We start from the raw sequence: 26111 nt of genomic DNA, 5'->3' as shown, positions 1-26111 counted from the left end.
AACCAGTATCTTCGAGAGTCTAGTAAGTGCCAGACCAGGTGCCAGGCACTGAGATTATCTCAATGATGAGTATACAATGAAGAGTATAAACACAGTTTCAGCCTCGGGAGATTCCCAGCCTGGAGGTCTTTATAATGACCTTCTAGCACTGTACCTCCCTGCAAGGACCTTGTAGTGATTCGGATGCAGCTCCTTCCTGTTCTGGAGGGATGCCCCACCTGGATGCTGCAGACGAAAATACAGGCAAACAGGGAGGAGCACACAGATACTGGACCACTCAGGAAGCACAAGTCACTAGCTCCTGGCGGCGGGGGGGTGGGGGGGGGGGTCAAGGAGGACTTCTTGGAGAAGGCAGCGTTCGAGCCTGGCTTTAAAGAGTGAGGAGGATTTAGACAGGTAAAGATAAGAAGAACTAGTTTCCTACTATAGGTAGCAGCACGAGCAGAGGCAGGCAGGGAGAAGACAGGTCAAGGTGACGGAAGTCTAAGGTGCTGAGGAGTCGATGTTAAGTGGGGAGACCATGGGGAGCCATGCAAGGTACTTGAGCAGGAGCGCAGCTGCATGGCTGTGCAGGAAGAGGAATCTAGCAGCAACAGCAAGAGGAGGCAGGCTGGGAAGAAGCAGGCACAGCCTCACGTGATATGGTCCCCTCCCCCTCCTGAGGTCCAGAGGGTATCTCTGTCCACCATCGGGAGGGAGATGACAACTTCCTCTCCTCAGCCTGGCTGGGGAGATAAGGGGGCAAAGACAGGAAGTTGCCTCAAGAAGCTGAGTCGTGAGCAGCCCAACCCAAGGCCCCAGCCCCTACGCTGTGCAGGGCGGTCCCAGAGAGGTAGATGCGGGGAAAAGGAGGCCAGGCTCCTCAGGCCAAAATACCACGGCCTAGGTGTCCAGCGTGGCAGACCCCTGGGTGCCCGTTCTGTCCCACTGTTGACAAAGCCCCCCACCCCAGGTCCCTGAAGGCCAGGTGTGGCCCCTTCCCAGGAAGAGGCTTCAGAGTTTTCCTGCCTTAACTTGGTCATTCAAACACCCTCTCTGACACCTGTGGGAACTGAGGTGAGTCTGGGCTCACGGGGGCACAGGGTGGACAGTGAATGCCCAGGTGCTGGGAGCCTGATGGGATCACCAGGGCTGAGAGTCTTATTGACCTCAGGGATGCTCCGTGGCTTCCTGGCCTTAAGGTCTAATAGGAATGAGCCCCAGAGGACTGCAGGGTGTTCTCAGCAGAGGGAACAGAGTGAGCAAAAGATCCAGAGACAAGACACTTCTTACTGGGTACAGGGAACTAGCTGCGGCCCCAGTGGGACAACATGGGCGGCTAGAAGTGATGGTGAGCTGGTGCTGAGGAAGCTGGACACCCCTGAGGGGCAGGGCCGAGGGGAGAGGACAGGGTGGGGTGCCTGTCCCAGGGCACAGGAGAGGCTGGAGGTGCAGGGTGGAAGGGTGGTTCCAGGTCAGGTGGGGCCCTGGGCCCAGGAGGACTCAGGGTGTGGAGGGGGAGGGGATCCGGAAGTTGCACAGGGGTCCCCAAGCCCCAAAGACCAAAATAACAGAACTTGGGGTTAGGGAAGGGAGCCGACAAGAGGGTCTCCCACTCTGTACAGCTGGGGGTCAGTCTTCCTGGCCCACCTGCAAGGGGTCTGTCCATGTGGGCGGGATGGGGCTGAGACAGTGGACCTGAAATCCGTGCTCAGCAGCAGCATCTTAGGGAGCCTGGGACACCTGCCCGCTGGACCCTGGTGACCCCGGAAGAGGAAGTGAGGTTCCCAGGTCTTTAGGGCTGTTTGCATTCAAGTCAAACCCATTTACAAACCAAAGTGGGGCAGCTACAAGGCAACCTCAGCCCCTCTGTCTTCTCTAAAGACCACTGCCCCTGCCCTAGCCACTCCACTGCTGGCACTAATGTGCCAGACAGGAGGACTCAGGCCCCGAGATGGGCACGCACCTCCAAGGCCTTGTGGCCAAGTCAGCTTTGCATGGCATTTCCTTGGGCTTCTCTGGTGGCTCAGATGGTAAAGAACCTGCCTGTAATGTAGGAGACCTGAGTGTGATCCCTGATCAGGAAGATCCCCTGCAGGAGGAAATGGCAGCCCATTCCACTATTCTTGCCTGGAGAATTCCATGGACAGAGGAGCCTGGAGGACTACAGTCCCAGAGTGAGACGCTTTCACTTTTTCCCTTAGCCTGAAACACCTTTCCCTCCCCTGTTCCTTCAGATTTCAGCAGAAGCATGCCTCCCCCCCGGGAGACCTCCTCTGATCTCCCTGTCCTCCCCACCATATCTTCAAGGCATCCCTGGAACCCACCGCATGTCTGTGTGTGGTTATTTGGGATGAATGACTTGCTCCCTTCTCCAGGTGAACTCAGGGGAACAGGGACCCTCTCCCCAGGGTCTGGCACCATTCCTGGTGCATGCTGGGTCCTTGATAAATATTTGGGAAGGAAGGAAGGGAAGAAGGAAAAAAAAAGAAGGGAGGGAGGGAGAGAATGAGAGTGAGGAGGAGAAGCTGGGCCAACAACAGGATGGGAATCCAGTGCTCCTGCCTCCAAACCTCCCAAACTCTGGCCTGGCACCTGTCCCCTGAACTAGAGCTCGAGACCCTCCCAGCTTCGAAGTGGAGCCCCCATTGACCAGGCTGTCCCATGCTCACTCCTAGGCCTCGGAGGAGCTCTTCCCAGCTCAGCAGCTGAACGCAGCTGAACGCAGCTGAGGAAAGCCATCCGCACAGGAGGAACAAGACTCACAGCCTGGGAGTTTCAGCCAAAGCTCCGATTCCATGGCTCACGTGCCTGCTTGAGTCCCGTCCTCTGCCTGGGCCTCAGTTTCCCCTTGGACACAATGGTGAGATAAGCCTTGATCTACGGGGTCTCCTTCAGAGCCAGAAGCACGCAGGGAAGAGCAGGAATACACAAGGGTGGGGCAGCCAAGGAACTGAGTTTCCAAAGCAGGGAGACACTTTAGGGAATGGAGCTGGAGAGCACGCGAGGCCAGAGAACAGCCTGCACAAAGGGCTGAAGCTAGAATGTGAAAGGCCGGTTTGCAGAGTTGTGGGGAGACCGGTCTGATGGGATATGTGTGGGAGCCAGATGGGAAAGAAAGGGTTGTGGCTTCTGAGTTGAAGGGTCTGGGTTTTATCCTGCTAGTCATGGGTCATGGGGGGCAAAGGAAGGTTCTTGAGCAGAGGGATGAAGTCAAGAAATCACCAGCTCAGGCAGGTAATCCTGATAAACAGAGAGAAGTGTGGAGGCAGGGAGGCCGGGGAGGAGGCTGTTGCAAGGCTTGAGAGAGAAAGTGGGGCCTTCTCTGAGCAGGGGCAGAGACAGATGAAGCGCGGCAGGGAGAGGGAAGCTGCCGGAGAAAGCCCACTCCATTTCACCTGCAGGCCCGCAGGACCCTCACACTCCTGCGGCCCCAGATGCCCTCCTAGCCTCCTCTCCCCAGCCGCTCCTCCCCGACCTCAGGGCTAAACCTCTCACCCACCAGGAGCTGGCTGTCATCCCTTACTTTCTCTCATCCCAGAATCTAATCCACAACCAGGCCCTTTCCATCGCAGCCCACTCTGACTTTCGGTCTGACTTTTGACTTTTGGAGGTGGAAGTGTCAGTCGCTCAGTCGTGTCTGACTCTTTTCGACCCCATGGACTGTAGACCGCCAGGCCCCTCTGTCCGGGCAAGAACCCTGAAGTGACTTGCCATTCTCTTCTCCAGGAGATCTTCCTGACCCAGGGATCGAACCCATGTCTCCAGCATGGCAGGCAGATTCGTTACCGCTGAGCCACCCGGGAAGCCCATACCTCCTCCTTTTTCTTCGGAACATATGTGGGGTCCTTTCAGCCTCTGTTCTCCCCTTTAGTCCTGCCCTCTTAACAGCTTCTGGGAGGGACACTATTCTTAAAGGCAAATGTGACCTGGAACCCTCACTGCTTAAAAAGTCAGGCCATTAAATGATCCATCAAGGTTCTCAGCATCCTAGCCCTGCCTCTCTGATCTACTCCCCTGATCCTCCTCCTCGCGCTCCTTATGATCCCTCCAGGCAGAGGGACTGAGCCAGTTGCTAGCATAAGACTGAGGTTTCCCACCTTCTACGTAGGGTGTTTTTTTCTGTCTGCAACAGCCTCTTCCTGTGTCCAGATCCAGCGGCAAAGGCTTACCTTTCCCCCATGCTCCACCTTCCCCTGCTTCAGATGAGCTTGGCAGGCATGCCTCCTGCCACAGAGGTGGTAAGCTCTGCCCTCTTCTGTCCTGCGGGGGATTTAGACAGCACTTGGACTGTGCGCCAGGCTTGGAGCTCTCAGCACCTGGCAGCTGGGAGGTGGGGAGGACAGACCAGCCCTTTGGACAGTGTACCTGTGCCCATGTCCCCCTGGCCACCAGCTGGTTGTCTAGGTGAAAACAGACGGTATAATGGGGCACACAGCAACTGGGCAAGAAGCTGAGGTGTGAGATGACTGTGCGTGAGTCTGTGGCAGGCTCCGTGGAGGGGTACTCAGAAGTTGTCATGGGGGCAGCGGAGCGGGTGGGCATGCTGACAGGTGTGTGAACCTGCCAGGTGGGGGGCCAGAGTTGCTGGCAGCTGCTGGCCTCGCCTGGGGTGGATTCAGAGGCAGGGTTGGGTGGGGTGGGCTGGAGAAAGGGAACATGGGCCAGGCTGCCAGAGCAAACAGACAAGCCTTCTGGCGCTTCCTTCCAGCAAACACCAACTGACAGCTGAGGGCGGGGTGGAGTGGGAGAGGCTTCGTGTTAAGGTCCCTGGAGTTGACAAAGGGGAGTCAGACCCTAGGATGTGTAAGTGGGGGAGGGGAGGGATTTCCAGCTGCTTTTGTGACCAGGGCTTCATGTCCCTGGGAGAGAGGTCTCTAGTGAAGGGCTCTCTGTCCCCACGGAGCCCTGGCTAACATTTTCCCTGACAACTCAGAGATACAGGTAGGGCTGTCTCTGTGAACCACAGAAGTGGAGGAAGAAAGGGAGAAACACAAGGAATATTAGACTTGGGATGTAAAATGTCAAGGTGTGGGACTTTCCTGGCAGTCCAGGGGCTAAGACGCTATGCTCCCAACGTAGAGGAGTTCCATCACTGGTTGAGGAACTAGATCCCATACGCTGAAACTAAGAATTCAAATGTTGCAACTAAAGATCCCATGAGCCACAACTAAGACGCAGTGCAGCCAAAAAAGTAAATTAAAATATTACAAATAAATAAATAAAATGTCAGGCTGCACGGAGCCACAGCCAGAAAGCCAGCATCGCCCTACCTTAATGGCAGCAGGCTGAGCCCCAGCGGATGCCCCTGGAGACAGTCTGGGTGACCCGTCAAAAGCAGCCAAGGGCTGGACCTTGCTGCCAGCTAGTCTTCACTGATTGTCTCTATATTCGAGGAGGCGAGGCAAAGGGGAGAGAGAGGAGGAGGACTGTGGCCCCATTCTGGGAAAAAGAGATCAGGAACAGGGGGGACACAGAGTAGGTGGCAGCAACAGGGGGGTTGGGCAGGCTGGAAGCTGGGGATTGTGTGTTTGGGAAAGCGTGGACAGCTGCAGCAGCCCAGAAGGGTTTCCGGCTGCAGAGACAGGTAGGGTCTGGAGTCTGAACAACCGACCAAGTGGGCTCAGTCCTGAAATCTCTGACCTTGTACGGCCAACGTGGATCCCAGAGATCTGGGCAGCACAGGCCAGCATGGTGGGGGTATGTGGTGGTGATGATGGGGGGCTGCGGTGGTGGTGGGGGCTGGGTCTCTCAAGCTGGACGGGTGGGAGCAGATTGCTCTCTTCTGCTCCTCCTTTTGGCGCTGTGAGGGGATTTCTGCCTTCCTACCCCACCCCCACCCCCACCCCGTTTGCTTTCCTGACCTACAGCCCCTCCTCCTGGTACCCCTGGACAGATTGGCGCTCAGGGAGCACTGGAATGGGGGTTCCACAGACCCTCCCCTGCCCTGGGCCAGAGTCACTCTCCCTAGGGGTTTTGGTCAGAGGCCTGCACCCCCCACACCGTCAGACTTCTGGAGGGAGGCCTCCGGCAGTTACATTTCCTACTGGGGTGAGAGTGTGAGTCAAAGGAAACAAGGCTGGTTTACTTTGTCTATCCTGGGTCATTGTTAGAGGTTCAGGTTGTCTGAGGAATAACCTCATCGCTGGACTTTAGAACAACAATAAAGCCAGCATAAGCATCAGAAGTCTGAGTAAGCTCTGGGAGTTGGTGAAGCCGGGCAGGGAAGCCGGGCGTCCATGGGGTCGCAGAGTCGGGCACGACTGAGCGACTGAACTGCAACATCAAAAGAAGAAAACATTGTCAGCTCCGGAGGAGACCTGCTTATTCATAGGCTTTTAGGTTTCCTCTGGACCCACGGTCACACTTGGCAGAGTTCGAGCAAGGGAGTAGGAAACTCCTCTATGGATGTCTCCCATGTTGCAACCCCCCAGGACCTAAGAGGGCTCAAGAGAAGGCAGCTCAGAGACCGCTCAGCTCAGCAGCCCTCCCCAGTTCGCTGCCGTGTGCCCCAGCCCCACCCCCTGGAGCTCTGTGGCCAGTGGCCGAGGCCCTTCCGGACCTCGAGCCCTCGGCTCCCCCAAGCTCTGAGCGTTCCGCGTGGGCGGCCTCAGTTCCCCCTTCTGCAGAATGGGCGGGTGGCCCAGCCTCCGCGCCCCGAGGCGCTGCGGGGGCGGGGCGGAGGGCTCCGAGGGCGGCCGGAAGGGGTGTGAGAGCGGGGGCGGGCCCCGCGCCGCCCCGCCCCGGGGAGGGCGCCCGGGGCGCAGCATCCTGGCGGGGGCCCCGGCCGCCGCCGCCACTGCTGTCGGGGAAGGTCCCAGCGCGGTCATGGCCTCGCGCGGCGCGCGTCGGGGTCCGAGTCCCCCGCGCCCCGCGCAGTAGCCCCTCGGAGAGGCGGCCCCCACTGTGCCGACGGCGCAGACGTCCGGGCGGGCGGCATGGAGGAGGCGCACCTGCTCCCGGCCGCCGACGTGCTGCGCCGCTTCTCGGTGACGGCCGAGCGCGGCCTGAGCGCGGAGCAGGTGACAGGCGCGCGGGAGCGCTACGGCCCTAACGGTGAGAGCGCGGGCCAGGCGGGGGCAGCGGGGACCTCGCGCGCCGCGGTCTCAGCCCTCCCCTCAACCCACCCCGGCAAGGCGGCCGCGGAGCGGTCCTCGCCCCTCCCAGCCATCGGCCCCCGCGGGCGGGCGGGCAGGAAGCGAGGGCTCCGGAAACCTCTGCAGACGCTTTTGGGGCTCCCGGCGGGGCCGCGCTGCACCTTCGCCGGGGAAGGAGATGCAGGTTCCGGGTTCGGAGACCGGACGCCTGGCTCCCCCACCCTGATCTCCCTCCGGGCCCAGGGACCTGTGCAGCCCTTCCGGGCTTCCCACCTCCATCCCGGTCGCGGTCCACTCCCGCAGGTCCTCGCCCACCCCCATCGCCGCTCCGCGCTGAATCCCCGCGCCGCTGCAGCCCGCTGGAGTCCGGCAGGTGCGCACAGAGGTCAGCTAGAGGGGGACCAGCCGGAGACCCTGAGGTCCCGCCTCCCAGCTCACCCCGAGGGTCTCCCTCGAGGGCTCAATAAAACCCCCGGAAGGTGCAGCTTGTCAGCTGGCAGCTTCGGTGCCGCCACCCTCATCCCCAGGTCTTCCTCTTTCTGCCACCCCGGACGGATGTGGCTGGCGGGAGTTGATGGTGGGGGCTTTGAACTGCTGAGGCGGGAGACCCACCTCCCTGCAGGGTGGCAGGTTCAAGGCCTCGCACTGGGAGTTGCCTGGGGAGGCCTTTCCTTCCTGGGTGACCTGGAGCCACACCTGCCCCATCTCTGGTCTCGGAGGCAGCCTTGGGCGCTGTTGCTGTTTGGGAGGGAAAGGTGTCATCCTTTCTCCTGTTCAGTGGCGTGTGGGATTCTTCCCCGGCCCAGAGGCACTGGCCAGTGCCTGTACTGTCCAGACGTGGCCCTGGGAAGGCAGAAGATGCAGAGGTTACCCCCCCACCCCCCGGTCACTTCCAGTCAGCATTTTGCCCCCTTCATCCACCCTTAGGGCTCGGAGTCCCTAGGGCTCCGGAGAGAAATGTCATCTCCATTCCCAGGGTGCAGCCTGGACCCATGTCCTTTCAGATCTTGGGGACTCACCCTGGCAGGGCTCCCCGCCAGCCAGAGGGGAGGTTCTCTGGCCCGTGTGTCTCACTGCCCAGGACTGGCTTGAAAATTGCAAAGAGCTGTCAGAAAGGGAGCTTTGGGTTTTGTATTGGTTTATGACAACCACCTCTTATATAAATATTATCTTTCTGGAGCAGAAGTCCTTTTTCAAAAAAATTAGCTGCTATATTTAGTTGAGCTGTGGGAGGAACTAGGGAGATAAATATTATTTAGTATCCCCCATTAGTGACTTGGCAGGCAGGGTGTCCTTGCTGGAGGAGTGCAGGGCAAACCCAGCCGATCCCCCAGCTCATGGGTGGGGGGGGCGGTCAGGGCAGCAGAGCTAGGGTTCCACCGCCTCCTCTGTGTGGCCTCCCGCTTGGGAGTCCTCATTTGCAAAGGAAGCTGGAGCCCAGCCCTTCTCCAGAACCATACAGAGGTTGCCCTACCTCACCCTGGCCAACACCCTCTCCTTTCTGGCCCTTTCTGGCCCCCATATCTCCCTGAAGGGGGAAGCTGACTGAGAACGAGGGAGCCTTTAGTTCTTTCCCATGTTGTCTGGTTTAGGTGAGAGGATTTTAGGGTGCCCTGGCTGGTGATGGATAAGGATATCGGTGTAGAGTGTAGGTCCGGAGAGGTGGATGTGAGTTTTGGGGAGGGCGGTAGGAAAAGTTGGGGAGCGGCTATTCTTGGGCTCCTCCAGTTCCTCTGTGGTTTGATGGTAGTAAAAATAAAAGCTAATGTTCACTGAATATTTACTATGTGCCAGGCACTGGTCTTGGCACTTTTCACCCCTTGTCTTCTTTTCTTCCTAAAAACAACTGCTGTTATCCCCATTTTACAGAGGGAGTAACTGAGGCACCAGGAGGTTAGACAGCTTACCTAAGGTCACCCAGTAAATGGAGCTAATCCTGGGTGCCTGCCCCTCTCTGGGTCTCACTTTTCCTGTCTGTTCAAGGGGGTCACAGTTTCTGCAGACTCTGGGACCCTGGAGTGTGAGCCTGTGCTAGGAGCTGGGTCAGCTCAACAGGAGCTAGTGGAACCTTCTGCTCTCCACCCCCTGCCCCCCTGCTCCCCCGCAGCCCCCCCTGCCCCCCTCCCCCCTCCCTCCCCGCCCCAGCCCTGGCCCTGGCCCCTCTGAGAGGGCTTTTTCCTCAGGAAGCATTCCAGGGCTCTGGAAGTCCTGAGGTGAGGAGAAGGGAGCCAGTTGCCCCTTCCTGCCTCAGGCTCTTCTCCCCGCCCAGCCCCTGCCTGGGAGGAGGCCTGGGCGCCCCACACGGCCTATGGAGTGAGGCTGTCAGGCTTTCAGGCCCTAGTTCTGCCCCTTCATAGCTGTGCAATCCTGGACCAACTGGTTGCCTCTCTGTGCCTCTGTTTGCTCATTGTCAGTGAGGTTGTGATAGGACCCGTGCCACAGAGTTATCTGTGTTTGCCTACACTGAGCCCTCCCTTATTGTGGCAGGAGAGGAGCCTGGTGTGGCTCTGGGCCAGAAGCTGGCGGCAGGGGTGGGGGGACACCCCAGGGACTAGTGTCCCCCCACCCCAGGAGTCTCTGCACCTGCAAAGTCGTTGGTGCTAGAAACCACCAGGAAGTCATTTGCTTAAGTCCTAAAATTCACAAGTTCTCCTGCAGAGGAGGGGGCGGGGTCCTCCCCGCCCTCTGAGCAGAGAGGGGGAGGGCGTCAGTCAGTGAGTGTGCCTGGAGTTGTCCCCCCATCTGTCTGCACCCCGGCATGTAGCGCATGTAGCCGTGCCCTCTGAGACCCCAACAGGGCAGTAAGTGGGAGGCTCCTGGCCTCTTGTGAGCCCGCCTTTCTCGGCAGGTCCCAGAGGTGCCCAGGGTGGGTTGTGTGGGGGGGATTTCTACAAACTTTCAACTGATTTTGTTTTGTTCTGTTTGTTTTTGACCATGGCTTGTGGCATCTTAAGTCCCTGACCAAGGACTGAACCCAGGCCCTGGGCAGTGAGAGTGTGGAGTTCTAACCACTGGACCGCCAGGGAATTCCCTCAACTTGCTTTTTGAATAAAAATGGGCACCCAGCACCACATGCAAAAAGTCCCTAAGGTGTAGGGTGAATGATCCCCAGCCCTGTCCCCACAGACGCCTCCCGGCAGCCCTAGTGTCTCCTCCTCAAGATATCCAGTGCGCACACACCTCTGGGTCTGTGACGGATGGTCTTTTTTACGTGAAAGGGAGTGAATTTTGAGGGCCTTTTGCGCCTCCTCTCCTTGTGACAGTCACTCTTGTGGATGGCTCCACGTGGAGCATCTTGGGCTTTCTAGTGGCTTTCCAGAGTTTCTTCACATGGCCATCCCAGAGTTTCTTCCCTCCGGCTTCTCATGGATTTGGGGTTTGTGGGAAGCCTTTCTTATCACACGTGTAAGGCATATCCTTGTCCTCATGTCATTTCACACACTGTGAAAATCACCAAAGGACAGATTCCTAGAAGTGGAAGGAAGTGTGTATTTTCAGTGTTGACAGCTATTGCTACCCTGTTCTTCATAAAGTTGCACCAGTTGGCCTACCTGTTTCCCCACCACCTCGCCAACACAGTACCTTATCAGATGCCAATCTGATAGAAGGTGGCCTCTCACAGTCTTCCTTTCCATTTTTCTGTTTGCAAATCCTATTGGGCATTTTATTATATATATTTAGGAGCCCTTGGCTCTCCTTATGTCCATGGATGGGCTGCCTGTCACTCCTGCTGGACGTGAGCCTTGGCAGGAGACAGGACTGGGTTGGGCCATCACCCCCCAAAGTGCCTTTACCCTAGAGCCCAGGGATGTAGGGGTCGAGGTCCCAGGAGGTCTCTGCGGGGAAGGGGCAGTGTTTCGGTTTAAGGGGCCTGGGAGAGGGGCTGTGACGGGGGCAGGTGCCTGGCTTCCTGGGCCTCAGCCTGCCCATCTGTGCAGTGGGTACTGGAGCTCCAGGGCCGCCACGTGGGAGGGATGGTCTTGATTTAGATTCCTGCCGGTGCTGACTTGGCTGTGACCTTATCTCCTGCCCTCAGCTGAGGCAACCACTTCCTGGACCCTGTTGTTGTCTGTAGGGCGGAGACACAGCTCTGAGATCCCCTGTAGGGGCTTCACAGGTGCGAAGAGCCTTCAGACCCACCCTAGTTCTCACACCTTTGTTGGGCAGCCTTGGCACCCCACCCCCTGCCCCTCTCCACCAGCCCTTCCCCTGTAGAACCCCAAGCCCGCGTACCAGCAGTTCTCTGAGGCATGGCCGGATCTGCCCACAGCACCTCAGGTACACAGTTGCCTTGCCAACACTTCGCCTCTGGGGCCTGGTCAGCCAGGCGGGACTGACCACTCCAGGTGGGGCCTGGAGACCAGGGTCAGGCCAGGCGCGTGGGGCGGGGTCTGCCCAGCCAAGGCCTCTCCCCGACTTTGCAAATGAGAGTCTAATTGCTCTGCAAATTTACCTTTGAGGAAGACCTTGGTGAGCACTCGCCTCACGCCTCACCCCTCACCGGCTGGAACCTGGCTGAAACCAACTTGTAGAAGCCGAAATACCAGTTTCCAATGGAGGAAGGAGTCAAGGGGGGAATTAAGGGAGCAGGTGGTGAGTGGAGCCTGGGGGCAGTCTTGGCCTTGCACCTCCCTCCTCCTGGGCTCTGGGTTGTGGCCCTAGGGCCGAACCGTGGGGCAAGTGAATAAACAATTCTGTGAGGCTCTGGGTGGACCTAGGGATGACTCAGCCCCTGCTCGCCCTAGAGGTACACGGATGCTGGAGCAGGAGGTAACACTGACGACCAGCGAGAGAAGGACTCTTCCAGGAAGCCCTCCTGGAAGTTCCGATGAGATGGGGAGGTACCGTGCACAGAAGGGACTGTGAAAGCAAAATCTTGGAGCGGGGCAAAACCAGGGGCAACCATGAGGCATCTTGGCTTGGCGGGTGGAGGGAGGGCCGGCCATCTAAGATATGAGAGTGATTCTGGACAGGTGAGTCCAGGAAGGTCTTGAAGGTTGGTCTTTATCTTGTAGGCCCATGGAAGGTCGGTGAGCAGGGTAGGGTCGTTCATTCATTCTGTTTTATTGAGTGCCTGCTGTGTGCCAGGTGCTGTCCCAGGTGCTGGGGACACGGGAACTTCTGTTCGCTGTTGTCATGGCTAAGGTCTACGGAACATTCACCATGCACTGGGCTTCATATACGTTACACAGCCTCATGAGGTGGTTGCTGTTATTATCCTCATTTTCCAGATGGGGAAACTGAGGCACATCCAGCCTTAAAGTGACTTGCCCATGGTCACAGAACTCCCGAGATAATAGGATTTGAACTCCAGTCCTTGGACCAGACTCTCTGCTCTAAGCTGCAGTTTCTTTGATCACATCCCAGGACCCTACAGGCCAGCCCTGCATCGGGTATCTGTGGACAGGGGCTGATTCAGTCTGGCAACAGTTACCCAGAGCAGTGTTTGGTCAGGAGAGGCCACCATATGAACGATTCAGGCAATATTGGAGGGAGTCATATGCCCCCGGATTTGCCCAGCAGGGGTCTGGGAGGGGCGGCACCTCTTGTTTCTGTCTTGGCCCATTAGCTTGGTGGATGGCATCAACAGATGGGGCATTCTTCTTGGAAGGGTCAGCTGACAATGGCTCCCAGCCCAACAGTCAGGACATGGGAGATTATGATCCTTCAGGTGATCTTGACTGGGGGAGGCTCAGGGACCACTGCGGTGGGAAGGCGGGACAGTCTAGGAGTGAGTGCAAGAGGCCCAGAGTACCGGTTCGAGAGCCAAACTGCCCGAGCTCAAAACCTTTCCCTGCCACTTCCCAGCTGTGTGACCGTGAACTAGGTAGGCGCTCAACGTCTCTGTGCTTCTACTCTGAAAAATGGGAATAATAATCATATCCTCTTTCCTGGCTTGTCTGAGAATCACGAGAGTAGTGCACACAAGGAGGTGATTATCCTGCCTGCGGAGCACCTCCTCATGTGTTAGGCGCACAACGCACCACCGTTCATCTCCGGAGATGAAGTAGGCATGTGGCATGCTGCTTGGTATAAGAGTGTTCAGTCGCTCAGTCGTGTCCGATTCTTTGTGGCCCCATGGACTGTAGCCCGCCAGACTCCTCTGCCCATGGAATTTCCCAGGCAGGAATACTGGAGTGGGGTGCCATTTCCTTCTTTAGGGGATCTTCCCGACCCAGAGATCGAACCCACCGCCTCCCAGGCATTAGCAGGTGGATTCTTTATCACTAGCCCCACCTGGGAAGTTCTTTGGTATATAGTAGGTGCTTAATATGGAGAAGGCAATGGTAACTCACTCCAGTACTCTTGCCTGGCAAATCCCATGGGCGGAGGAGCCTGATAGGCTGCAGTCCACGGGGTCACTAGGAGTCAGACACGACTGAGTGACTTCACTTTCACTTTTCACTTTCATGCGTTGGAGAAGGCAATGACAACCCACTCCAGTACTCTTGCCTGGCAAATCCCATGGACGGGGGAGCCTGGTGGGCTGCAGTCCACGGGGTCACTAGGAGTCAGACACGACTGAGTGACTTCACTTTCACTTTTCACTTTCATGCGTTGGAGAAGGAAATGGCAACGCATTCCAGTGTTCTTGCCTGGAGAATCCCAGGGTCGGGGGAGCCTGGTGGGCTGCCGTCTGTGGGGTCGCACAGAGTCAGACACAACTGAAGTGACTTAGCAGCAGCAGCAGCAGCAGGAGCTTAATAACTGTGACTCAGTAATGATGATAATGCTCATTCACACAGCAGCCCTGCAGGGTGGGGGTGGTCCTCCATCTTCCAAATGAGGCCCAGGCCCCCCCCCCCAGAGCCAGCTGCTCAGGCAGGACTGGAAGCACTTGCATTCCAGGAGCAGGGATGGGCCCTCCTGCATGGATGGGCGGGGCATCTGCAGTGACCTCGTGGCTTATTGAACCTGCCCTAGGAGCGGGGGTGGGGGGGGGGGGGGGGGGGGGGGGGGGGGGGTGGAAGGGATGCCTTGCTCTACCCTGGTAGAGGCCAGGTCTGGCGAGAAGAGGGCATTGGTCAAGATCAGCCGGGTTATCCTGCATTACAGCCCCCTGATTTCAGTGGCTTGAAACAGTTCAGGTCATCTCTTGCTCACACTGTACATACACACCTCTGTGCAGCTCCGTGTCTCCCGACTCTGTGACTCAGGTTCACAAAGCAGATACCGTCACACAGGTCCTGGTTGCTATAGCAGAGGGTCAGAGAGCTCCAGAGTGTGCTGCCAACCTTGTGTAGCTGTTTGAGTTTCAATGAATGAAAATTAATTTAACATATATCTACTGGCACTTTCCTGGTGGTCCAGTGGCTTAAGACTCGGCTGCCAACGCAGGGAGCCCAAGTTTGATCCCTCGTCAAGGAACTGGATTCCACATGCCACAGTGAAGATGGAAGATCCCACATGCTGCAACCAAGACCTGGCACAGCCAAATAATTAAATATTTTAAAATAATAATAAATAAAATGTAGCTACTTAGTCACACTAGCTACATTCCCAGTGCTCAGTAGCTCCATGTGGCTGGTGGCTACTGTATCAGACAGCATGGCTATAGGACTCTTCCATCACCGCAGGAAGTTCCACTGGACAGTGCCATTCTCCAACAGTTCTACATTCCAGCCCAAACTAACACACATCCTTCTTTTTGCAACTTGCACAGGAAGATGGGACGTACAGTCCTATTGTGTGTCCACAAGTGGGGGAGAATGAGAAGCCCCGGGGGAATAGCATGATAACGACCACCAAGAGTGGACCTTGGATGGGGCTGTGGGTCAGCAGAAGGGGACAGTCAGGTGGAAGGGGAGAAGGAGGAGACCCAGTGAGACCAGCATGTGGAGGGAGTTTGCAGTGGGGACTGGGGACTGGAGCTGGTGGTTGCTTCACAGGTGGCTCAGATGGTACAGCGTCTGCCTGCAATGTGGGAGACCCAGGTTCGATCCCTGGGTCGGGAAGATCCCCTGGAGAAGGAAATGGCAACCCACTCCAGTACTCTTGCCTGGAAAATTCCATGGATGGAGGAACCTGGTAGGCTATAGTGCAGGGGGTCACAAAGAGTTGGACACGACTGAGCAACTTCACTCACTAGAGCTGGTATGTTCTGGAACAAGTTTCCCAACCCCAGGCCTCGCCCCTATCCAGAAAAAATGCTGTGAGGAATATTGTGGCCTCGAGGCTGCACACCAGCAGACGGAGGGGCTAGGTAGACAGAGGGAGGGATTCGGGTGAGACTTACAGATATACTCTTCCTTAGGTCAGGCATCCTGAAGACACCTGCAGAGGTTGAGGGGTTGAAGAAACTCCTGGGTTGAGCATGGCAGAAGCAGGCTGACGTGTGCTCTGAGGCTGGGGCATGGCTGAGATGACCTCTAAAGGACCCTGCTCCATTGGAGAACTGGCCCAGAAACCAGGGCTGGCCCTCCCTCCTGCCTTTCCTGTTCACTTTAGCTAAATAGATCAGAAGGAAAAAGTCTGTTTGATTTTAATCTCAACGCAGGACACTGGAGATTACATTTTCCACGGAAAATGTCAGCTGTTGCCTAAAATAGGACTTTGGAGAAAAATGCTAGAAAGTGTATTTTTAGGTTATATGTTTTCCTCCTGGATTCCTGAAGCCCAGTGAGCTGCTCAGTACTCCCCATGGTACAGCTGCCCGGTGCAGACCCCAGACCTTCCAAACAAGTGGTCAGGGTAGGGGTGCCCGTGAGCAAAAATGCTGGCTGGTGCTTGAGCTGCAAGCAGGTGGGCAGAGGCAAGGACCCATGTCAGCAAGGAGGAGGGAGGAAGAGCCAGCCTGGGGTGGGGCCTTGGGTTCTGCATTGCTGACAAGCTCCCGGGTGACCCCGATGTTGCTGGCCCAGGGATTGTCCTGGGCACAGCACAGGAGAAAAGGAGACAAGGGTCAGTTAGGCTCGGTCTGAGAGACCCCTCAGACAGCCCTGGGCAGGTCCTGAGATTGGCAGAAGGAGGGAGAAGCCCTTCCAGGGCCCCTTTCCACAGACCCACAAACACCCCGGCTTGCTGTGTGACCTTGTTCAAGCCACGCATCCACTCTGGACCTCAGTTCTTGAACCTGCAAGACGGGGTCAGCATCCCTACCTACCTCCCCTTTAGGCTGCTGGGAAGATTCCCGGACTCAGCTACTGGGCCAGCCAGCTCCACCTGTAACGTGGGTGCTTCAGGACCTGAAGGAGGTGAAAGTGGAGCCTGTAAAGGCACAGCAGGTCCTTGTGGTGTTTGGAGACATGGTTCTTCAAAATGTTCTGTGGGTCTGGGCCTCGGCAGGCTGGCTGGGTCCTCTCTCAGCCTGCTGGAGTGGGGCGCCTGGGAGGGGACAAGCTGACATTCAGCCTCCAGGAACTGAAGCCCGGGGTGCTGCCTGCTGAGGTCGTGCCCAGGGAGCCCCAGGTGGGGTGGGCAGTGCTTCGGGCCTTGTCCCCAAGGTCCTGTGTCAGAGGTGGCCTGAGCCAGTTATCTCAATTAGAATGAGATATTGTGGGTAGGGGGACATTGAATGGGACCGGGTGGGCATCTGAGAAAGGGCAGTGCAGGGAGCCCTGAGAACTACCGACTCCCTGTGTGACCTCAGGGTTTCCATCTCCTCCAGGTCTCAGTTTCCCCTCTGTGCAACGGAGGTGGAACTGGCCTGGAGGGTCTGGAGGGCCCTGGCTTGGTTTTTGTCCCAGGGTGAGTCAGGTCACAGCAGGCCATCCTCCACTAGAGTCAGGTGGGGGAGGGATGTGAAAGTACCCGGGCACAAACCACGTGTGCTGTGACCTCAGAGACCTGGGGGGAGTGTGTCCTGCCCATCGTGGGGGTTCTGATGGGCACCGTGGGGAGGGGACTGCTCAGACTCCGCTCGGTAACCCAGTCATTTCTTGTCTCCTCATGGCTCCTGTGGCTGCCTGGATCCTGCAGAACTCCCGACCGAGGAAGGTGAGGCTGGGGCCAGGGCAGCCTGCAAGGGCACCAGATGACACCCTGGGCCAGTCACCGTCAGGCGGTGTCCTCCCCTCCCAGGCGGTGGGGCCTGGCTGAGCCCCCAGCGTTGCCCATCTGTGCCTCTCAGGGCCTCGGGTTCTTCACCTTCAAATGGGAGGGAGGGAGTAGGCCACCGCAGCTCCACATGGACGCGATTGGTGAGTCGGTCAGGAGCCCAGCCCTCATGCAGCACTCCCGTTCCCAGGGAAGTCCCTGTGGGAGCTCGTGCTGGAACAGTTCGAGGACCTCCTGGTTCGAATCCTGCTGCTGGCCGCCCTGGTCTCTTTCGTAAGTAGCCCTTTCCCGTGGCATCAGGCAGCCTGGGCCGGGAAGCGGGTCCAGGCAGTGCTCAGGGGCCAGGCTCTGAGCCACAGGGCTGTCCTCTCAGCTGTGGGCATCCCTGGGCCCCTCTCCACCCTCTTTGTTGTTCAGTCTCTCAGTCGTGTCTGACTCTTCATGACCCCATGAACTGCAGCATGCCAGGCTCCACTGTCCTTCAATAATATCTCCCAGTTTGCTCAAATTCATGTCCATTGAGTTGGTGACGCCATCCAACCATCTCATCCTCTGTCACCCCGTTCTCCTCCTGCCCTCAATCTTTCCCAGCATCAGAGTCTTTTCCAATGAGTCGGCTCTTCATATCAGGTGGCCAAAATATTGGAGGTTGTGAATAGTAGCTGAAGCTGCTTCAGCTTCAGCTTCCAGTGAATATTCAGGGTTGATTCCCTTTAGGATTAACTGGTTTGATCTCCTTGCAGTACAAGGGACTCTCAAGAGTCTTCTGTAGCACCACAGTTTGAAAGCATCAATTCTTCGGCCACCCCATGCACTTGCCCAAACCCTTGCAGCCCCCACAGTGAACTCCCAGCTCTCATCTGTCCCCTCCAGCCCCTCTTCCACCCTGATTTTCAGTGAGCTTACAAAAGCACATCTGACCCCACCCCTCCCTGCCTTAGTGCAGGGTTTCTCAGCATCAACACCGTTGGCTTCTTAGACCAGACGATTCTCTGAGGCAGGGACCGTCCTGTATACTGTAGAGTGTTCAGCAGCATCCCTGGCCTCTGCCCACCAGATGCCATTAGCACCCCATGGTTGTGACAGTCGAGTCTACGGATATTGCCAAATGTCCCTGGGAGGCGAATCCCTGGGCTGAGAGCGCATGCAGTACCTTCCATGGCTCCTCAGAGAGACTTCAGACCTCAGCCTCCTGCAGCTGCCTCCTGGCTGCTGCTCCCCATTGCCGCCCGCCATGTCCTCAGCCTCGACTCCTTCTGGACCCACAGGGCCGTGGGCCCAGGGTGGAGCGGTGGGGAGAGGGGCACTGGGGGCTGAGCAGCAGAGACCAAGGGTCATGCAGGGAATGGAATCCAGAGGGTGGTTGTGACTCCTGCTCCCAGCCCTGCCCTCCAGCCGGCAGGGGCCCAGCCAGCTAAGTCTGACCATCCTGGCCACTCACTGTCCTTTGGAAATTGAGGACTCCTGGAAAAGTCTATCCAGGCCGGTGCCCAATACAGCCAAGCCAAAAGGGTTCTGTTACCCCCTCCTCAGAACAGATGGACACGCAGAGGCCTGGAGAGGATGACAAGTACCCACTTGGGCCAGGAGGTGGGAGCAGACTGGAACCAGGTCTCCCACCTCCAGGCCTGGGCTCTGGCTGGCCCTCTGACCATGGTTCTCTGAGCAGAGGGCCATGAACCTGAGATTGTAACAGGATCACCTGGGCGGCTTCAAACACAGACTGCTGGGGTCCACCCCAGTTTCTGACTCAGCAGGTCTGGGATGGACCCCAGGAATTTGCATTTCTAACAGGTTCCCAGGTGCTGCTGCTGCTGTTCTGGGCCCCACACTTGGAGAACCACAGTCAAGCCACCAGTGGCCCCACGACCCTGAGAGTGGGTGGGGTGGGACGTGGGCTGTGGCGGTCACTACCTGGAGGGAGTAGTCACCAAGCCAAGGCCTTCTGAGAGCAGACCCCTCCAAATCCAGGGCTCCCCAGAGGGACTTCCTCCCAATCGGGAGTAGACGGACCCAGAGCACACAGGAAATGGCGGGTAGACCCTGGCCCGCGGCTGCCACTCACCAGCTCTGACCCCGACAGGTCCTGGCCTGGTTTGAGGAGGGCGAGGAGACCGCGACAGCCTTCGTGGAGCCCCTGGTCATCATGCTGATCCTTGTGGCCAATGCGGTCGTGGGCGTGTGGCAGGTGGGAGACTCGGGGCTGCGGCTGCATCCTGGGGCCTCCCAGCTGCTAGGTGTCACCTTCACCTGGTCCCAGAACCCTGCAGGTCCTTCTGCTTGCAGACCCATCCCAGGCCCCACGGGGTGTCCTTCCAAGGGGGTGGCCTGCTAGGGCCAGCAGAGATGGATAGCCTTCCTGCCTCTGCAGGAACGCAACGCGGAGAGTGCCATCGAGGCCCTCAAGGAGTACGAGCCTGAGATGGGCAAGGTGATCCGCGCAGACCGAAAGGGTGTGCAGCGCATCCGTGCCCGGGACATCGTCCCTGGAGACATCGTGGAAGTGGCAGGTGCTTCGGGGTGTTCTTGCATCATGAGACGCTAATGAGCCCACGCTTCTTTTTCTGACTGTACGTTGTAGAGGGGGGCTGTTGGATCCCTCTACAGCTCTTTAGCCAGACCCCCATCGGATGAATAAGGGGACTGTAAGCCAGGGGACAGCTCAGCCCTGCCTGCCAGCCCTGGCCTTGGCTTCTGGGAGCTCTGCTGGCTTTCTTGGGAAGGGGTGCCCAGAGCCACACTCAGCCAAGCCGTTCTCCCTCCACAGTGGGAGACAAAGTGCCCGCCGACCTCCGTCTCATTGACATCAAGTCAACCACGCTGAGAGTGGACCAGTCCATCCTGACCGGTGAGGCCCAGAGGCCAGGGGATGGGAGGACTTCACACGGGGCTTCTTGTTTCTTTTTAAAAATATGTATGTATGTATGTATGTATGTATGTATGTATGTATGTATTTGTCTACAGTGGGTCTTAGTTGTGATTTTGATCTTTACTTGCGGCACGTGGGATCTAGTACCCCAACCAGGGACTGAACCCAGGCACCCTGCAAAGGGGAGTGCGGAGTCTCAGTCACTGGACCACCAGGGAAGTTCCGGGCTTCTCATTTCTGATTCTACATCCAGGTGAATCTGTGTCTGTGACCAAGCACACAGATGCCATCCCAGACCCCAGAGCTGTCAACCAGGACAAGAAGAACATGCTGTTTTCTGTAAGTGCCTTATAATAAAAATAATAGCATTTAGATGAATCAGCTAAAGCCCTATGGGAAAGAACCTCACAATCATTGAGAATACGTGAAAATTTCTAGTAATAATAATAGTTGTGTTTAGTGGAGGCTGTGTGCTTGGCCCTGTTCTAAGACCTTTACCTGTATTAATTTATTTTATGCTTGGATCGCCTTTGAAATAAGTATACTTGTCTGCATTTTCCAGCAAGGAAATAGGCACTGAGAAGTTAAGTAAATTTCCCAAGGTCACACAGCCAGTGAGCGGCAGAGCTGGGATGTGGACTTGGCCATCTGACCCCAGAGTTTTTCTCCTACCTGCTAGGCTTATTCCGCTTGAAGCTGGAGAGGGGCAGAGCTTGTGTATAGTCATTCAACAGAATCCTCTAGAGAGACGAGCATTGCCAGAATGGTGGAGGATGTCAGGAACCATGTGTTTCTCAGATAAGAAAACTGATCCCTAAGACAAGACACCAGGGAGAGTGTCTGCTCAGGGAGAGTGATGGGGTTCAGCTCTGGGGGAAGGGATCAGCCCCCGTGGCCCCAGAGAGACCTAAACAGTGATGCTCATGGTCTGCCTAGTAACAGCCTGAAGCCAAGCACAGAGGCCACAAAGAGTGGTCAAGCCAATTGGCAGTGGCCCTGGGTGCTAAGTTATAAAGTGTCCCCAGAAGTGAACAGAAAGGGAGAAAGTGATATTCACCTGCAGCTCTGCTTGAGGGGAGCGCCTCGCCAAGGTGACCGGAAGCCTTGGATAAGCTGCTTTGGGTGGGGAGGGGACACCAAGGGGCATGCTCAGGCATCAGCAGCCGTCACAAGAAACTTCTAAGGAGGGCGCTCTGGCTAACTGCAGGTCATTTCCCTGGCAGTGCACGCGTATTTAGTCGCTTAGTCATGCCCAACTCTTTGCGACCCCCTGGACTGTAGCCCACCAGGCTCTTCTGTCCATGGGATTTCCCAGGCAAGAATACTGAAGTGGGGTGCCATTTCCTCTTCCAGGGGATCTGTCTCATCCAGGAGTCAAACCTGGGTCTTCTGCATTGCAAGCAGATTCTTTACCACTAGTCCCACCTGGGAAGCCCTTCCTTAGCAGAGGGGCCTGTATGTGGGGGCAGGAGCTGCATGGCTCAGGGCAGAAGAGATACTGAAGCTGCCAGCACCCACCTCTCCAGCCTTGGCACAGGGCGCCCATCTGAAGGGGATGAGTTACGAGCCTCCCCTTAACAGCTGTTTCTCTTGGCTCTACTGGACCATTTTACAGGAGAGGACACGGAGGCTCATGCTGGCCAGCCCTTGCATCAGGGCTTGGGGAATCTTACTGGGGCCTTGGGAATGGATGTACTTAAGCTCGGATTTTCTCAATTCTTCAGTAAATGCTGTTTAAAACTGTTTACCTGAGATCACAGCAGCACCCCTCTGTGGCTGTTTTGGTTGTGTATGATCCTCATTTTAATGGGTTGGTGCTGTGCTGTGCTGTCAATATCAGCTGTTGCTGCCTCTGTGCCAGACCCCATGCTGGCACTGGGAATGTGGCACCAAACCAAGTCCCTGCCTTCACAGAGCTGACACTGTCAAGGCGATGACAGTCATAACTCGAGACTACATAGCTGCGTCTGTCTGGGAGCCTAAGTGACATGGAGAAAGAGAAAGCCAAGGAGCGGGAAGCGAGCCCTAACCCCAGCCTGAAGGGGTCAGGGGTCCTGGTTCCCTGCTGAGGTGCCAACCAGCCCCTTTGCTTATCCCTCCCTCGGCCAGGGCACCAACATTGCATCGGGCAAGGCGGTGGGTGTGGCAGTGGCCACAGGCCTGCACACCGAGCTGGGTAAGATCCGCAGTCAGATGGCTGCCGTGGAGCCAGAGCGGACACCCTTGCAGCAGAAGCTGGACGAGTTTGGGCAGCAGCTGTCTCACGCCATCTCCGTGATCTGCATGGCCGTGTGGGTCATTAACATCGGTCACTTTGCCGATCCCGCCCATGGCGGCTCCTGGCTTCGAGGTGCTGTCTACTACTTCAAGATCGCTGTGGCCCTGGCTGTGGCTGCCATCCCCGAGGGCCTCCCGGCTGTCATCACTACTTGCCTAGCACTGGGCACGCGGCGCATGGCCCGCAAGAACGCCATTGTGAGGAGTCTGCCCTCTGTGGAGACCCTGGGCTGCACCTCGGTCATCTGCTCGGACAAGACGGGCACGCTCACCACCAATCAGATGTCGGTCTGCCGGGTGAGTGGCTGCAGCCAGCTTGGGTGTTGCTGTGTGCTGCTCGGCAGGCTGGGCTACCTCTCTGGGCCACTGCCCGACTCCAGAGATGGAGGAGAGAATATGTGTGCTGTCCCATGGTGGGAAGCAGAGCACTAAGTGACGTGGAGAAAACCAGTCCCATGGTTTTCCTGGGGCAGAGCAGCAAAGCCTGGCTGGACATGCATCATTTGGACATGTGGGGTCCTGGCAGGCCTCGCAGGCCATCTGTGAACATCAGTTTCCTCATCTGAAGTCTGGGTGTGCAAAGCCTGCCAGGTGACCATAAAGGAAATAGGGGAGGGTCAAGTACAGCCTGAGCATCTGAGCCAAGCCAGGCCTGGACCCAGGTTTTAATCCTGCTCCACTGTGACACTCTGTGGTCAGTGCCTGTCACCCGATACACCAGCTCCAGTGACCTGGGAAGGGCCCAGGCAGGAATTATTCACTCCTTGGCACTCGATCCCAGATCCTGGGCTGCTGCCCACGTGCTCCAGGGAGTCTGGCTGAGACTCCAGCAGGTCTCTGGGGTAGAGGAGTGGGTGGGGTGATGCTGAAGGCTGTGGGTTTCCCATTCTCCCAGGCCCCCTCTCCCACCCCTGCTCCCGTAAAGCCCTGGAAACCCACGCCCTGTGTCTGAGACCTTATTCCCCAACAGAAGTGCACCACAGGCTGCCACAGGGGTGGGGGCACCAGCTTGCGTGACCTGCTAGAATCCCTAGTAGGACTTCATTTGAACAGTCCTACTAGGGATTCTGAAACAAGGGTTTGAAAAACACATGAACACACCTGTGCCCCCCAGATGTTCGTGGTAGCCGAGGCCGGAGCGGGTACCTGCCGTTTGCACGAGTTCACCATCTCGGGCACCACGTATGCCCCGGAGGGCGAAGTGTGAGTGCTCGGGCGAAGGGGCACAGGCGGGCGGGTTTACGGGTGGGCGGGGCTACGTAGGACAACTGTTGAGAGTTGTCATTGGCGAGGCCTCCTGGGGGCGCAGCCAAGATACTGGGCATCGCCCAGGGCCGGGGCCAAGAACCCGGTTCTGACCGCTCTGGCTCCACAGGCGTCAGGGAGAGCGGCAAGTGCGCTGCGGGCAGTTTGATGGGCTGGTGGAGCTGGCGACCATCTGTGCCCTGTGCAATGATTCAGCACTGGACTACAACGAGGTGGGCCCCTACCCACTTTCAGTGACTTCCCTAGTATCCAGGCGCTCAGAACAGACCTTTCTCCCAGAGTATCCAAGCTCCCAGGATTGGAAATCCCTGACCCTTGGGAGTGCCACACCCCAGGAGCACTGCCATCCCCGTCCACTCCACACTGCCTCTCCTTCTTCCTCAGTTTGGCTTTAGAACCTTGCTCTGGGGCTCCTGGGCTGTGGGGGACTGTAATGTAAAAGGTAGAAAGGGCAGGGATGCCTGGGAGAAGAGGTTTAGGGGACAATCACTAGGAAGTGTTTAAAGCAAAAGGCACAGCCCAGAAACAGCCCACAGGCCGCTATAACCTGATGTGATCTAGGCAGTGAACTCTTCCTTGTGGCTCTTCCTTGTGGCTGGAGCAGGAGGATGGTGCACATGGGAGGCTCTTTGCCCCTGAGTGGGGGCGCTTAGCCAGACCAAGTCACTCTGATGCCCAGCTGAGGGCAGCAGACAGACAGCAAAGGGTGTAGAGCAGGGGAGTGATATGGTCAGATCGGCATTCGCAGATCACCTAGGTCTCAGTGTGGAGGACAGAACAGACTGGGCACGACCAGGGCCAGGGAGCCCTGTGTGGCCATCGGGGCCCGAGAAGTGTCCGCTGAGTCCTGGCTGGGGCTTCAGGAAGAGGGGAGTAAGCATGGGTTGGGGAGAGTTTGGAGCCAAAATCCTGGGACTTGGTGACCGGTTAGGTGAAAGAGGGAGGAGCTCAGGTAGCCTCTAGCTGCCATTCTGGCTGGGACAGTCACTGGAGTTTCACATACAGAAAGATGGAGGTAGGCTGAGGGCCGGGAGGGGATCAAGTCCAACAGGCAGCAACTGCATGAGTGGGCGTGGAGCTCAAGAGGGAGGTGGCAGTGACCTGGGGGGGCACTGGCTGTTGTGAGCCCATGAAGAGTGGTGGGGGCAGGGGCATAGGAGGCCTCAGGGAGAGAAGAGGGAGGAAAGCAGCAGCGCCTGGGAGCTCCAGGGGTCAGGGAGTGAGTGGGAGGTGGGACCGGGCGCCGCCCCGACCCTCACTCCCTGTACCTGGGCCCCCCTAGACCAAGGGTGTGTATGAGAAGGTGGGAGAGGCCACGGAGACGGCCCTGACGTGCCTGGTGGAGAAGATGAATGTTTTTGACACGGACCTGCAGGCTCTCTCCCAGGTGGAGCGAGCGGGCGCCTGCAACGCGGTGAGCAGCATGGGGGGCTTGACCACAGTCTGTGTGGCTGGGGCTTCTGGGGCATCGGGAGAAGGGAGAGAGGGGAAGGAAGTCCTGGGAGGCTTCTGGGAGGAGAAAGGACCTCAGATGCCTACCTAGTAAGACTGGTCTAGGGAGAAAAGAGAGGAACAGCTGAGTGTGGGCAAGGACTTGGAGTCAGAAATTACCCAGCCTCGTCAGGAAATGGCAACTTTGGGGCATTTCTGGGGCTGGAGAGGGAGATGGAGGCCTTGAATGTCGGGGTTAGAGGAGAATATATTCACCACCGTTTAGGGAGCAAGAGGCTCTTCACAGGGTCGAGCAGCTGGCGAGGAAGCAGCCGGGATCGCTGGCCCTGCCCCTCACGCCTTGACCTGCCTGGGCCCCGCAGGTCATCAAGCAGCTGATGCAGAAGGAATTCACCCTGGAGTTCTCCCGAGACCGGAAGTCCATGTCAGTGTACTGCACGCCCACCCGCCCTGGCCCGGCATCCCAGGGCAGCAAAATGTTTGTGAAGGTGGGCCTGCCCGACCAGCCTGGGGCCTCTGCACACCTGGAGTCCCCAGGGGCCTGCTCTCCAGTCCTCTGACGAGCCAGAGCCTGCAGCCGTGGGACACTGGGGGAGGTGGGAGACCCTTGGCAAAGGGATGCTTCCAGAGTGAGGGTGGTCAGCCTGCCACGGGGAACTGGGAGGGGGACCCGGTGTTGGGCAGGTAAAACCCGGGCCAGATGCTGAGGCCTGCCCCTCCCTGTGGTCCCAGGTCTGATCTGAGAGGCACAGCCTTGCCGTATGACCTCGGGGCCACCGTGCTCCCACGTGGGCCTTGGGTCCCCGTCTGAATAGCGGGTCAGGCTAGACTGTCTCAGGAGCCCTTTTGCTTCTGATGGGGACTGTTGAAGTGGTTGGTGTCCACACTTGGTGCTTTGTGTCTTGGAAACAGTCCTAAGGAGGAAAGGAAACAGCTCCATCCAGACTCTCGTCCATAGTCCTTCCTGTCACTGATTTTGAATCTGAAGTAGGAGTCAGATTAAAGCAAAATCTTTAAAATCTGCTTTAAAACCTGTAGTGGGGGGTTTTAACCTGTTTTAAAACAAAAAGCTTCTGTATTGGGAGTTTGGGCTTCTTAAAATACCTAGTGTTTGACCATATGTGTACACATATATATGTATATTCACACACGTGCGTGTGTGTATATATTGTATG

General features: G+C 57.3%; 1 protein-coding gene and 1 long non-coding RNA gene across 9 annotated transcripts in view; both read left to right on the top strand.

Annotated features, from left to right (window-relative positions):
• The first annotated feature begins 1871 nt into the window (after positions 1–1871).
• Positions 1872–3964, top strand: LOC132657334 (uncharacterized). The gene is made up of 3 exons (XR_009595327.1): positions 1872–2156; positions 2658–2842; positions 3709–3964. It is a non-coding gene; the product is annotated as an uncharacterized LOC132657334 (long non-coding RNA).
• A 2761-nt stretch (positions 3965–6725) lies between these two features.
• ATP2A3 (ATPase sarcoplasmic/endoplasmic reticulum Ca2+ transporting 3) overlaps positions 6726–26111 on the top strand; it is a 34281-nt gene continuing 14895 nt past the window's right edge. For 6 of the 8 annotated variants that reach the window (XM_012185514.4, XM_012185512.4, XM_012185515.4 and 3 more), the window contains exons 1-12: positions 6726–7035; positions 16995–17012; positions 17263–17345; positions 19156–19260; positions 19444–19582; positions 19840–19920; positions 20195–20280; positions 22051–22515; positions 23333–23421; positions 23594–23696; positions 24767–24898; positions 25299–25424. In XM_012185514.4, coding sequence (XP_012040904.2) covers positions 6918–7035; positions 16995–17012; positions 17263–17345; positions 19156–19260; positions 19444–19582; positions 19840–19920; positions 20195–20280; positions 22051–22515; positions 23333–23421; positions 23594–23696; positions 24767–24898; positions 25299–25424 — 1545 coding nt within the window. In that variant the 5' untranslated portion in view covers positions 6726–6917. Of the gene's footprint in view, positions 7036–7200; positions 7450–16190; positions 17013–17262; positions 17346–19155; positions 19261–19443; positions 19583–19839; positions 19921–20194; positions 20281–22050; positions 22516–23332; positions 23422–23593; positions 23697–24766; positions 24899–25298; positions 25425–26111 lie in introns of those variants that run through there. The other 2 variants (XM_060394815.1, XM_042255532.2) reach the window with 2 other exon arrangements.

This window comes from Ovis aries, chromosome 11 (assembly GCF_016772045.2).
Source record: "Ovis aries strain OAR_USU_Benz2616 breed Rambouillet chromosome 11, ARS-UI_Ramb_v3.0, whole genome shotgun sequence".
Classification (NCBI taxonomy): Eukaryota; Metazoa; Chordata; class Mammalia; order Artiodactyla; family Bovidae; genus Ovis; species Ovis aries.
The sequence above is the reverse complement of the archived record's forward strand: the minus strand, read 5'-3'. Positions and strand labels throughout refer to the sequence as shown.